Source organism: Sus scrofa, chromosome 1 (genome assembly GCF_000003025.6).
Source record: "Sus scrofa isolate TJ Tabasco breed Duroc chromosome 1, Sscrofa11.1, whole genome shotgun sequence".
In the NCBI taxonomy this organism is placed as follows: domain Eukaryota; kingdom Metazoa; phylum Chordata; class Mammalia; order Artiodactyla; family Suidae; genus Sus; species Sus scrofa.
In genome coordinates, this window is record NC_010443.5 from 15,239,477 (window position 1) to 15,253,252 (window position 13,776).

Genomic DNA, 13,776 nt, shown 5'->3' on the forward strand with positions numbered 1-13,776 from the left:
AGCAGTGCTGGAGAAACCATCCCTTAAGCTCCTCTTCCTTGGGGAGGCAGAAAGCCAGGGCAAATGGATTTTTTTTTTTTTTTTTTTCATTATGGGCCACATCTGTGGCATATGGAAGTTCCAAGTCTAGGGGTTGAATTGGCCTACAGCTGCCGGCCTACACCACAGCCATAGCAACACCAGATCCAAGCCACGTCTGCGACCTACAGCGCAGCTTGAAGCAATGCCGGATTCTCAACCCACTGATGGAGGCCAGGGATCAAACCCACATCTTCATGGATACTAGCTGGGTTCATAACCCACTGAGCCACATGGAAATTAGGGCAGATGGATTTAAAAGCAGTTCCAGAGGAAGGTCCCAAAGCAAACAGCTGACCAGCACAGGTACTGCCCTTGAGCCTTGACCTAGAGCTCTTAAAACTTCTTGGTCTTTCGGGGGTGGGGAGGGGGGGCAGGGCTGACAAGCACCTCTGAAAGAATTGCAGAAGAAGAGAAATTTCACAAATTTTATGAATTATGAAAAAGGGATGCCATGCACAAGCACAAATTCTGAAATGATGAAAGGTCTAAATGTAAGACCCAACTTTTTATGAACCAATATAGATGGTCTTTCTGACCCCTGAAGCCAAAATCACAAAGACAAAGGAAGGGACGAGGAAAAGGTACAACCAACACATTTAAAAGATAAGCCACACACAGGAGAATATACTTGTAGCACTGAATGGCAACGTATTCATATTCTGAATATATAAAATATATTATAAAATAATAAGGAAGACATAACAGCCCAAAAGAAAACAGGCAACTCACAAATGCTCTGAAATGTCTATAAATATGCCTTACTCACAACTATAAGGAAATACCTTTCACTACCACCAGATTGGCCAGACCTAAAAAAAAAAAAAAACTAACAGTACAAATTGGGAAGAATGTGGAGAAATCAGAAATACCATAAATGGGAGTTCTTCCTGCGGTGCAGCAGAATTGAACCTGACTAGGAACCATGAGGTTTTGGGTTCGATCCCTGGCCTCACTCAGTGGGTTGAGGATCCGGCATTGTCCTGAGCTTTGATGTAGGTCACAGATGCAGCTCGGATCCAGCATTGCTGTGACTGTGGCGTAGGCTGGAGGCTGTAGCTTCGATTGGACCCCTAGCCTGGAAACCTCCATATGCCTCAGGTGCAGCCCTAAAAAGCAAAAAACAAACAAACAAAAAAAAACCCTCCAATGTGTAATTCTGTGTTTGATTATGGGAGGAGAGAGTTGGTGACTGGCAGTTAAGAACCACTGGCTATAAAGCTATATACGTGGACGGTGCATTCCAGAGTGAAGGCAAGATATTCATTCAAAATGAAAATGAAAACCAAATTAAGAGAGTGGAAAACAAATTTAAAAAAGCAAGTTTGAAATCCCTATCAATAGTTTTAAAAACTGAAGAACTCACTGCCGATTTCCTTTACTTTCTTTTCATTTTTTGAAATAACACATGATTGGGGCTTGATGCCAAAAACAGTTTGCCTTTCCAGCAATGAGTGGACGTTGAGTGGACTCCCCAAGGATTGCTGACTAAAGGAGAAACAGAAATCACGACGACCACAGCACTTTCCCCCAGCGTCTCATGAAGCCTTTTGCTCTGGTCTAACAAATATATGCAGTTAATTAAACTCCACTCTGTTTTAAGTCTAAATGGACTACAGATTCCATTCTCTGAGTAATTATTATTGCAGAGTAGGCAAAACAATACCTTCCTTGTATGCGCTGGGATAGGACAAAAAATTAGACTAAATGTACCTTAGCAAAACTCAGAGTATGGAGAACATTGTATTTAAGAGATGCTCATCCTCTCTTAAAATTCCTTGGTAATCCTTATGATATGAAACCTCCTAGGGGCATTGTACTCACAATGCAGATTCTATTCATGGGCTTGTCTCTCACACCAGGTTATAAATTACTGGAGGGGAAGAAACGTGTCTTCATGATCTTTGATTCCCAATCTCTACCCTATATAACCTGACATATAGCAGAACCTCAAGAAATGTGTACCAGGGTGTTTGCGTCCTGGCTCAGTGGTTAACGAATCCGACCGGGAACCATGAGGTTGCAGGTTCGATCCCTGGCCTTGCTCAGTGGGTTAGGGATCCGGCATTGCCGTGAGCTGTGGTGTAGGTCACAGATGCAGCTCAGATCCTGTGTTGCGGTGGCTCTGGTGTGGCTGGTGACTACAGCTCCGACTGGACCCCTAGCCTGGGAACCTCCATATGCCACGGGTGTGGCTCAAGAAAAGGCAAAAAGACAAAAACAAAACAACAACAACAAAAAACAAAGGACTTCAATATATATATTCCTTTGACCACAAATTCCGTCAGATTTCTCTTCTTCCGTGAATTACTTTTCAAATTCCTTGCTGGTTTTTCTATTGGATCATTTTTTAAAAACCCATCTGTAGTCCATGGATGGTTTATATATTCTGAATGCTAGTCGTTTTTCTATTAATTTGAGAGTAGTTAATAGAAGTTCTATTAACTTTGCTTCCTCCTCATCTATCACTTGCTTTTTTAATATTGTGTCCTATATCATAAACAATTTTTTTTGGGGGGTCACACTTGTGGCCTATGGAAGTTCCCAGCCCAGGACTGAACCTAAGCCACAGCAGCAACCCAAATTGCTGTAGAGACAATGCTGGATCCTTAACCCACTGCACCACAGTGGGAACTCCCAACAATTTATTTTTTGATGTAACCTTCCCTCCAGGGGGAAAGAGGAAGAGCTGTTCCCTCTTTTTAGGAGTTAGGGTGATGCTGCAGCTGAGCAACCAGAAAGGAGACTGACTGCCACGGTGGACACCATGGTGGACCAGGGTATGAGAGGTTGTCCACGAGCTGAAGAGGCAGCCCTGGCTGCACTCCTACTGATGGTGGGTAGTTGACAGCAAGTCGAAGGTCAGTGGTACCTGGAGACCAGCTGTGGAACCAGAAGCAGGATTTTCTATGGAGGCCATACATAGTCCAGAGGTCTGCTAAGATTGTGGAAGAGGCTGGATTGGTACCATTGAATGGGCAAGCCCTTCAACCCTGGAGAGGCCAGAGTCAGCCTAAGTGTAAGATGCGAGGGGACAGAGAAGTAGCCACGTCCCCGTCCCACTGTTGCCTAGAAGCAGACCCAGGATGGAGGAGAAGCTTCAATCTGAATATGATTTGGAGTTTTTGATTTTGACGAGACTGGAAACAAATCCTTTTTAGGAAAGTGAGACTATTCTTTTTCGTTGTTTTTCTCTCTTTTTAGGGCCATACTGGTGGCATATGGAGGTTCCCAGGCTAGGGGTCCAATTGGAGCTGTAGCTAGCAGCCTACTCCAGGGCCACAGCAACACAGGATCTTCGACCTAACCCACAGCTCACAGCAACGCCAGATCCTTAACCCAATGAGCGAGGCCAGGGATCGAACCTGTGTCCTCATGGATGCCATTCAGGTTCATTAACCACTGAGCCACGACAGGAACTCCAGTGAGACTATTCTTGAGACTAAAAGTGACTAGAGGAATGTTTTAAAAAATATTTTGAGGGAAACAGATATTAACTGGGAGAGAGAAGGATGGGCCATAAATTTCACCCAAGTGTGTGTGTGCGTGTGTGTGTGTGTGTAAAACCAATAGATAGATGTTATTGTCACTGAACTATCTCCCACATACAGCCTCTTATAGATCATAGAAATAATTCACACAAATAAAAGAGCTTCTAGAAAAAAGACATGTGCATAGTTCTCTAGGTTGACAAAGCACTTTCTCATCGGATATTACTCAATGAAATGCTGCAGCACAGGTATTCTCCTTTTATCAAAAGATGACATTGAGGAGTTCCCATTGTGGCTCAGCGGTAATGAACCAGACGAGTATCCATGAACATGGGGGTTTGATTCCTGGTCTCACTCAGTGGGTTAAAGATCCAGTGCTACCGTGAGCTGTGGTGTAGGTCACAGACGAGGCTCGGATTCTGAATGGCTGTGGTATAGACCAGCAGCTGTATCTGTGATTCGACCCCTACCCTGGGAACCTCCATGTGCCACAGGAGTGGCTTTAAGAAAAAAAAAAGACACTGAGCCCTAGAGAAGTTAAGCAAATTGCTTCAAGTCTTTTTCTCAGTCAAGGTTCGATTCCACAGATTCTAACGCTGGGTCCAGGGCTACCTATCCAGATCCAAGTCCTCATCTGGTCCAACCTCTCATCTTCAGATGAAAATGTCTACAAAGGACATGTGCAATGATGCTAATGGCTTATCCAAGGTCATACGCAGACAGCTAGTATGTTTTGGGTACTTCATTAGCATATACCTTTAACCATCCTTTGCCACAATAACGCATATTCTATAAATATGTGTTGATAAAGTGGCAGAGAGCAGTGCTTTTCTTCTAGAAGCTCTTTTATTTGTGGAGTTGATGCTTTAAGAAGCTGCACTTTAAGTACCCAACTTTTCAGTGATGCCCTTACCCAACCTCCAACCATTAGCTCTACAATTATGCTGTGATCAATTGAGCAAATCCATTTAGACGCTATGTCCAGATACTCTCGCAGTGGAATTGGTACTGAAGCAGCCAAGTCCATGAGCGCTGTATAACACAGACCTTTGAGAAATGAACTATATAAATCCTCCTTTGATCTTGACTGCATGGCTATAAGGAATTCTTAAAATAGTCTCAAAGACCCTGAGTGAACTTTGTAATGGCTGAGCGTAAAAGCACAGAGCTGAATTGTCTTGCCCAGCAGAATCTTTTCTAGTAAAATAACTCACGTCTGAGTTTGATACAAGGCTGATGATCAGTGTGAAAGAAGCTAGACTGTGAATTGCTAGACTTGGTGATTATAGGCACTCATGTGGTAAATGGAAATTACCTCTTGCTATGTGAAAATCTGCCAGTGAAACCCCTCAGGAGTCAAATTCGGGTGCTACTCCATGAATCTTTGTTTTTTTTTGTCTTTTGTTTTCTCACAGCCTTAACGTTATGGGGGGGGAGTGGTGCTGGCATGGACTGTGGCAGCGGCCCACTCTTTCTGGCTGGAATACCCAAACCCCCAACAGAAGCCAAAGAGAAGCAGGTACGTGCCTCAAAGAGCTTGATGGTAGCAAAAAGTGTGAAGTCCTGCCAGTTACAATGTCCCTGTCTAATGGATGGAATCTGTCCTCCATTAGGATAAAAAAGCACACTCTGATTCGAGGAGGCGCAGACTGATCTCAAGTTATTAGCAGTACTATCACTGCTAATGACGGCTAAGGTTGAATAAGCACATTTTCCTGATAAATTACACACACCACTAGATAACATTCTCCAGGTGGGCAGGATTAAATAAACCATAGTTCACAGTATTCTGCATTATATGCTTCAGTATGGAATTAAACCCTTATGGAAGCTTGTTTAAATGTTTTTTTTCCCCCCACTAAGGTCTGCTTAGCTCACCAGGTAGCCACAGTTCTGAGTCACATGCCTTGTACGTGGCAGGTTCTCAATAAATATTTGCTTAACGAATAAATAATCTCATTTGGCTTTCACATTAACCTTATAAGGAGTGATACAATACTCTTAAAGCCATTTTACAGATGAGGCTCAGCAGTCATTACAATGCATGTAGATCATGTAGCCAGCAAGTGTCAGAGCTCAAACCGGTATGCACTTGATATCAAAGTCTATGGTTTAGGATTTCCTGCTGTGGCTCAGTGGTAGCAAACCCGACTAATGTCCATGGGGACGCAGGTTTGATCCTTGGCCTCGCTTAATGGGTTAAGGATCCAGCATTGGTGTGAGCTGTGGTGTAGGTTACAGACTTGGCTCGGATCTGGCATTGCTGTGGTTATGGTTGGCGGCTGCAGCTGCAGCTCCAATTCAGCCCCTAGCCTGGGAACTTCTGTATTCCACAGGGGTGGCCCTAAAAAAACAGACCAAAAAAACAAAAAACAAAAAAACCCCCAAAAAACCCCCCAAAAAACTATGGTTCAACCATAACATCATTCACTAATACAGACCAGACCTTACTTAGCGTTCTTCCAGTACTGAGGCCATCTCTGAAAAATGGGTTTATAAGAATATATTCCAATCAGAATGGATCTCACTCTGTTCCAGGCATCATCTTTTAAATTTCATCAATAGTCTGCAACAAATAAATTTAAAGAAGTGACTTACCTACAAATCCTTCTTCACCAACCAGTTTCAGGGCAATTTTATCAGCCAATACAGAAGAGTTGCCATGGGCGATGTTGGCAAAGGGGCCGGCATGTACAAATACAGGTGTCCCCTATGGAAGTGGAAGAACAAATTTGAAAAAGCGATGAGAGGAGTTCCCTGGTGGCTCAGTGGGTTAAGGATCCAGAATTATCACTGTTGAGAATTCAATCCCTGGCCCAGGAACTTCCACATGCAGGCATGCCCCCCACTCCCCCGCCAAAAAAAGTTATGAGAATCAGTTATTTCCCACTATAGTTTTGATAAGGCAATGTGTTAACTGCATCAGGGACTATGAAATAAACCATATTTCATATTATTATGCATTATTTTCTTCAGTATGGAATTAAACTCTGATGGAAGCTTGTTTAAATGTCCCCCTCCACTAATTAATCAATTCAAGAAAAATTTAAAATAACCATAAAATCAATACAATAAATGTATTGTGGAAATCAGAGCAGGGTAAGTGCATATTACTATAGGGCACTTTTATATTTACAATAATAATCTTAGTGCTATGATTAAAAATTTTTTTGTCTCTGTTACATGTTAAAAATCTAGTAACTATTAAGACAGCAAAAGAAAAATTTACCATGATGGAAAATAATACAAAAAAAAAAAAGAATGTGGAGTTCTCTTCATGGCTCAGTGGTTAATGAACCTGACTAGGATCCAAAAACAAAACAAAAACAAACAAACAAAAAGAGTGTAAACATTTAAAAAAAGAAACATTTCACTCACAGGAACATGTTAGAATGTTACTGAAAAAGGCACAAGGAAATAAGGGAATTATCAAAAACTCTGGATTTTAATTATTTTCAAAATCTGTCATATGTTCATTTGAAGAGACTGTGGCCCTAGCTAAAGAAAACTCATCCCCATGGATTAAAATGTTGGGGTTTTATTCAGAGCCAGCCAGGGCCATTGGGTTCTGTGTGTATGAAGCCATAGCTCCACCTGTGAAAATACAGGCTGCCCTTTCACTGACATGGGGGAGGCAGCAGGGGAGGCAGGGGTGGGGCTGGGGAACCGTGGGAAGTTCCCACGAACCAGGATGGGCTGTTGGCCGAACAAGTCTCAAAGCTGAAAAAGCTCAACAAAAGCAGGAAGAAAGGCAACAAAAGAAATATTGCTGCACGTGAAAAAAAAAGAGTTTACCAAAGCCACTCGGTGAGTGTTCTATTTACTTTTCCTCCCAAAGTCATCAGGAGGGACAGTCACGGGGTCCTGATGAGATCATATCGATATTGGTGGAAATAACAGATTAAAACCGAAACATACGAGTTTATGGAAATGGATACATGTAGGTTTAATGTCTAGATCTCTGTCTACTCATCTTCAATTTCTCACCTCTGTGCAGGTAAACCTTTTAAGTGGGCTGAAAAAAATACTGTTTCAAAGATCTCGGGCCTCCATCACCTCCTAGCCTTGCAAGTCCTAGGTAAGCTAGTGGGGCGAGTGAGGAAAGTTTGAAGAGGACAAGGTCACTGGTGCCACCCCGGGGGGGGGGGGGGCTGGCTTCATGGCTCTGTAACCTGCAACTTTCACCATGGTCATCTGTCTGAGAAGCACCACGCACCGGTCTCCAGGGGACAGGGGACAGGGGGTGGCAGCATTAGCATAAACTCGTTGCTACTCTTGGATAGCCATTCTAGGGACTAGATCGGCAACATTTTAATTTTAATAAAATAAAATTAAAGGCCATACAGTGGACTGATTACTAAAACCAGTTCAAGAGCTCTGGTTCTTGAACTCCCAGGAGTGTTTTTGTTTTTCTTTTCTCTTTTTTTTCTTTTTAGGGCCACACTTGTGGCACCTGGAAGATCCAGGCTAGAGGTCAAATTGGAGCTACAGCTGCTGGCCTACGTCACAGCCACAGCAACAGGATCCTTAACCCACTGAGCGAGGCCAGGGATCGCACCTGCATCCTCATGGATACTAGTCGAGTTCGTAACCTGCTGAGTCACAACAGGAACTCCCCCAGGAGTGGTTTTAATAGAGAAATCCTTAAGTCATTGTTTGACATTTAAACGCAAAGACACAAATGCACACTCAAGCAATCATTGTACTTAGACGGCACAGTCCACTGAGTTAATAGTTTAAGAAATTCTATCACTAATTCAAAAACATAATAATATCTGTCTTGAAGTTGATATTTTATTTTAGAAGCAGAACACTTAGGAAAACAGTAACAGGAACGATCTGGTTTCGATGTGAAGAAAACTATGGATATTCTCTATAATGGACTTCATAAGAGTAACATTTCCTAACATTTCATAGGAGTAACACCTCAATTGCTTCTTGTTTGCCAGAGGCCTAAAAGAGCATTATCCAAAAGAACTTTGTGCAATGCTCGAAATGTTCTATATCTATGCTCTCCGATAAAACAGACACTATCCACATGTGGCTACACAGCACTTAATATGCGGCTGCTCAAAATAAAGAAAGAAAGAAATACATAGGGAGTTCCATTGTGGCTCATTGTGTTAAGAACCTGAGTAGGATCCATGAGGAGGTGGGTTCAATCCCTGGCCTCGCTCAGTAGGTTAAGGATCAGGTGTTGCTGTGAGCTGCAGTGTAGGTCGCAGACTCAGCTTGGATCTCGTTGCTGTGGCTGTGGCATAGGCCAGCAGCTGCAGCTCTGATAGAACCCCTGGCCTGGGAACCTCCATATGCCATGGGTACAGCCATAAAAAAAGAAAACAGGAGTTTCCCTTGTGGCTCAGTGGTTAACGAATCTGACTAAGAACCATAAGGCTGCGGGTTCGATCCCTGGCCTTGCTCAGTGGGTTAAGGATCCGGTGTTGCCATGAGCTATGGTGTGGGTTGCAGACGTGGATGGGCTCCTGTATTGCTGTGGCTCTGGCGTAGGCTTGGCAGCTACAGCTCTGATTGGACCCCTACCTTGGGAACCTCCATATACTGAGGGGGCGGCCCTAGAAAAAGGCAAAAAGACAAAAAAAAAAAAAAAGAAAGAAAACAAAACAACACAAAAACCCTAACACTACAGCACAGTCTGTACATTAACAGTGATTTTTACATCATTTGCTGCTTTGGATTCCTAGTGCCACTGACTAGCCAGGTAAATCTAGAAGGAATATTTAGGGTCCAGGTAACAGACTTCATACACACATTTAACTGAATTTAACTGAAGGCTGTGTTCAAGAGGCACTCTCAGATAATACTTCAGCCACACAGAGGTGGTGACAGGACAGAGTGACTGGGGCTTCCTTGGAAAGAGTGACCGGGGAAGCTGATATTTAAAGGTTCTAAGTGCTGAGAGACAGGAAGGGGCCAGACAGGTGAAGAGCAGGAGGAGTATTCTGGGCAGAGAAACTCAAGAATGAGGATGGGGATGGGGGTGGGGTGGGGGAGGAAGGGGTAGGGCCCAGATCCTGCGGGATTTCCAGGGCAGAGCGAACCACCCACAAGCTCTAGGAGGGGCCAACAGGACCTGATTTAGGTTTTGAGACTACTGGCTCTAAATGAAGAAAGAATTTTGGAAGACAATGAAGGAGAGACACCACTGGAGAGGCTGCTGCAGTGGTGCAGGTGGATATGTTGGGGGCTGAAGCACGAGAGAAAGGGGGCAGATCAGAAGATCAGACGCATCCTGGGGGATGTCTCCCCAGGGGTGAGACGGGCGGGGAGGGGGCTTCCAGAATTTTTGGCTTGAACCTCTGAGTAGGTTTGGAGGATGGAGGAAGTAGGAGGTGTTCAGGAATCAAAGATCCTTTTATTCATTTTTTGACTTTTTAGGGCTGCACCTGCAGCATATGGACGTTCCCAGGCTAGGGGTTGAATCAGAGCTGTAGCCACTGGCCTACATCACAGCCACAGCAATGCCAGATCCTTAATCTACTGAGCAAGGCCAGAGATCGAACCCACACCTTCATGGATACTATTTGGGTTCATTTCTGCTGTGCCACCATGGGAACTCCAAAAGATCTTTTTTTTTTTTTTTTTTAATACATAGGTTTGAAACGCCTTTTGTCCATCCAAGTGGCTCTTAGAAACCACGCCTACAAGTCTGAGGTCAGGAGATGAGAATCAGAGTTCAAGGGTCATCACATGGCTGATACGAGAGGAAAGTGCAGCTGGAGAAAAAGTTCAATAAAGACAAGAGCATGGCAAGACTCTCTCTCTCTCTCAATAAAGACAAGAGCAGGGCAAGACTCTCTCTCTCTCTCATTAAAGACAAGAGCAGGGCAAGACTCTCTCTCTCTCTCAAAAACAAACAGGCAGACTCTCTCTCTCCATAAGACAAGAGCAGGCAACTCTCTCTCTCTCAATAAAGACAAGAGCAGGCCAAGACTCTCTCTCTCTCACTCACACACACACACACACACACACACATGCAATAGAGCACAGCATACTTTCCTGGAAAACATTTCTCAGCATTTACTCTCTGTTTTCCTTGAAATAAACAAACCAACCAAAATTCCCAAAACCTAATGATTATGAGAAGCTAAGTTAAAAAAAAAAAAAAAAAAAAGGGCAACATATAAAACATCATGTAGGCGTTCACGCTGTGGCTCAGTGGGTTACGAATCCAACTAGTGTCCATGAGGATGTGGGTTGGATCCCTGACCTCTCTGAGTGGGTTAAGGATCTGGTGTTCCTGTGGCTGTGACGGAAACTGGCAGCTGTAGCTTCAAATCGACCCCTAACCTGGGAACTTCCATATGCTGTGGGAGCGGCCCTAAAAAGACAAAGAAAAAAAAGAAAAGAAAATATCATGTAGACGTGATAAACATGGTTACACAACTTACTGAGATACTAGACACTGAGTTTCTAAGTTTCTACTTCGGGTCATTACTGGAGTACTCCAGCATTTCATGGCCAAGATATGAATCATATACAAAAAAAAACTATAAATACATTCTTAACCTTTTTTTTGGATGACTAAGGGGTTACTCTGATGCTCCTTGTGGGCTCGTATTGGCTATAAATGCTGACTTGCGAGGATGCATAAACAGTCCACTGAATGCAACTCTGTCAACAATTTCCATGAAAAGAAAATCACTTACTTCTAGGGTCTGCATCAGATTTGGTTTTATCGCATCTTTCATCAAAACAGTCAAAGCACCTGTCACCCCCTAAAGGAAACGGGAAGAAAAACAAACAAACAAACAACACTTACTTAGATTATTGACAAAAGATCATGTGTGCCAAGTTGAATCACTGCCCTGCCTGCTGGGTGGGCCTCCCCAGAGGCTGCTGACACCTCTGAACTACAGGTGATGCAACACCGTTGCCTCCATCCAATTCTCCCCCACATGAATGGACGCCAACTGCTTTGTGGAAGAGGCTTGCCATAAAGTAGAACCTTTCAGTTCTGCCATAAAGTAGAACCTGCCAGTGTTTTCTGGCAATTACGCAAATTATTGTTCATTACCAGAGATCTCACTCTTGCCAGAAAAAAAGAGATGCAGAATGAACACCAGGTGAGTTGCAGAGCAGGGATGAAGCGAGGTGAAAGGAAGGGTCTAAAGCACCTGTTCTGGTTTCCCACGCTCTTGACCTCACCCTCTGGACACGGAAGGCACTCCAAACACTGCCGCATCGGAAAGGCTTCTCGTCTGTCTCTCATCCTATACCTGCCTACAAAGAAGCGGATGCCACTTGTACATAAAATGTGGCTGCCTCCTTGCAATCCTACGAGGCTCTAAGTCAGGCTCCCTTGAAGCCCACGGTACCATTTGAGGAAGAGAAGGATCCAGAAAGAAACCTGGAGAAGGATGAGAGACAGCAGGGATGAAGTCTGGGAAGAGTGGGCCAAGAGGGGCCACAGAGATGAGCTTTAAAAATAAAAAAAAAAGCCCTTCGTGTACTGGGCAAGTATCGATCAACCAACTAGCCACATACGGGAAGGCCTGATATGAGCAGCATCACGAGAATATACCCTGAAAAAAGGGGACATGCAACAGATCTGAACAGATCAGGTGGGAGAATACAGAGAATCCTCAGCTCTGCAAAGTGTATTCGTTCATTACTTTCTCCGTCTACCTCGATCACCAGAAATTTTATTTATTTATTTATTTTATCGTTTATTTATATATTTTTCTACTGTACAGAATGGCGACCCAGTTACACATACATGTATACATTCTTTTTTCTCGCATTACATGTTCCATCATAAGTGACTAGACAGAGTTCCCAGTGCTACACAGCAGGACCCCATTGCTAATCCATCCCGAAGGCAACATTCTGCATCTATTTACCTCAAGCTCCCAGTCCCTCCCTCTCCCTCTCCCTCCCTTAGCAACCACAAGTCTATTCTCCAAGTCCGTGATTCTCTTTTCCGTGAGGTTCCTTTGTGCCATATATTATAGTCCAGATATAAGTGATATAATATGGTATTTATCTTCCTCTTTCTGACTTACTTCACTCAGGATGAGAGTCTCTAGTTCCATCTATGTTGCTGCAAATGGCACTAGTTGTTCTTTTTATGGCTGAGTAGTATTCCACTGTGCGTATATATACCACCTCTTCCTAACCCAATCATCTATCAGTGGACATCTGGGTTGATTCTATGTCTTGGCTATTGTGAATAGTGCTGCAGCGAACATGGGGTGCAGGTGTCTTTTTTAAGGAGAGTTTTGTCTGGATATATGCCCAAGAGTGGGATTGCTGGGTCATGCAATTTTAGATGTTTTTCTTCTGTGAACCATTTTTATTTTTATAATCTTATCATATTTTTCACCCTCAAAGATTACTTTAAAAATCAAACTTCATTTCTATTTTATGGTACACTCCAAGGACTGTAACTTATCTATGATAAACACAAGAAGATGTTTTACTGTGAAAGCTGCTGGTCATGAAGAGCTCAAAGAAATCAATCCCCCTTTCATAACACAGAGCAGGTGGGAGAAGGCAGCGATGCACCTGTTCTTCCGCACTGTCCTGGCTTAACCATCCCAAACGCTTCCCAGGAACTAAAAGGAAGAGAGGTGGGCACTTCCGTTGGGCTGTCTCAGAGAGATAATACCTGCTTAATTTTCTGCTACACAACTGACCTTCTTTGGCTTCTTAGTTATCAAAAGTACGCACAGAAAACCTCACCAACAAGAGCAGTTCCGGGGCTATGGTGTCCACTCTAAGTTATGCTACCCATTCTGCATTCCGAGTCCTCGGTGGGTGAGTGGGGCGTATTCTGCCAGGGGATATCAGCATCAACCATCTTAAAGAAGCTTTTATCCCACTTCTCACTGTAATACAGAAATTCTCTTGGCCAAATCAAAACCCAGTTGTGCAATGAAAGGATAAAAGCCCCTGAAATCCTCCCCCAATTTTCTGAGGAATATCACCTCTGGCTAGCTCCCACGGGATAAAACATAATCTAAAGAAAGTAGGTATATTTTTGGAAACAAGAAGCACAAAAGATAAATCAAAAAGAGTCAACTTTGGGGGTTGGTTTTTTTTTTTTTTGGATTCAGATCCAAGAGTTTTAGCATATACCCAAATAGTAATTTTAGGGAAATATTTATGGATTCAGTTTCAAACAACTCCTGACACATCGGTATTGGTACCTAAGATTAAAAATATACAGAGAGGAGTTCCCATCATG

The 13,776-nt window shown here is 43.3% G+C and overlaps 1 protein-coding gene across 1 annotated transcript in view; it reads right to left on the reverse strand.

Annotated features, from left to right (window-relative positions):
• The window catches only part of MTHFD1L (methylenetetrahydrofolate dehydrogenase (NADP+ dependent) 1-like), a 189,337-nt gene that overhangs the window by 98,548 nt on the left and 77,013 nt on the right, over positions 1–13,776 (reverse strand). The window contains 2 exon segments of the mRNA XM_021086779.1: positions 6,168–6,279; positions 11,237–11,305. Coding sequence (XP_020942438.1) covers positions 6,168–6,279; positions 11,237–11,305 — 181 coding nt within the window.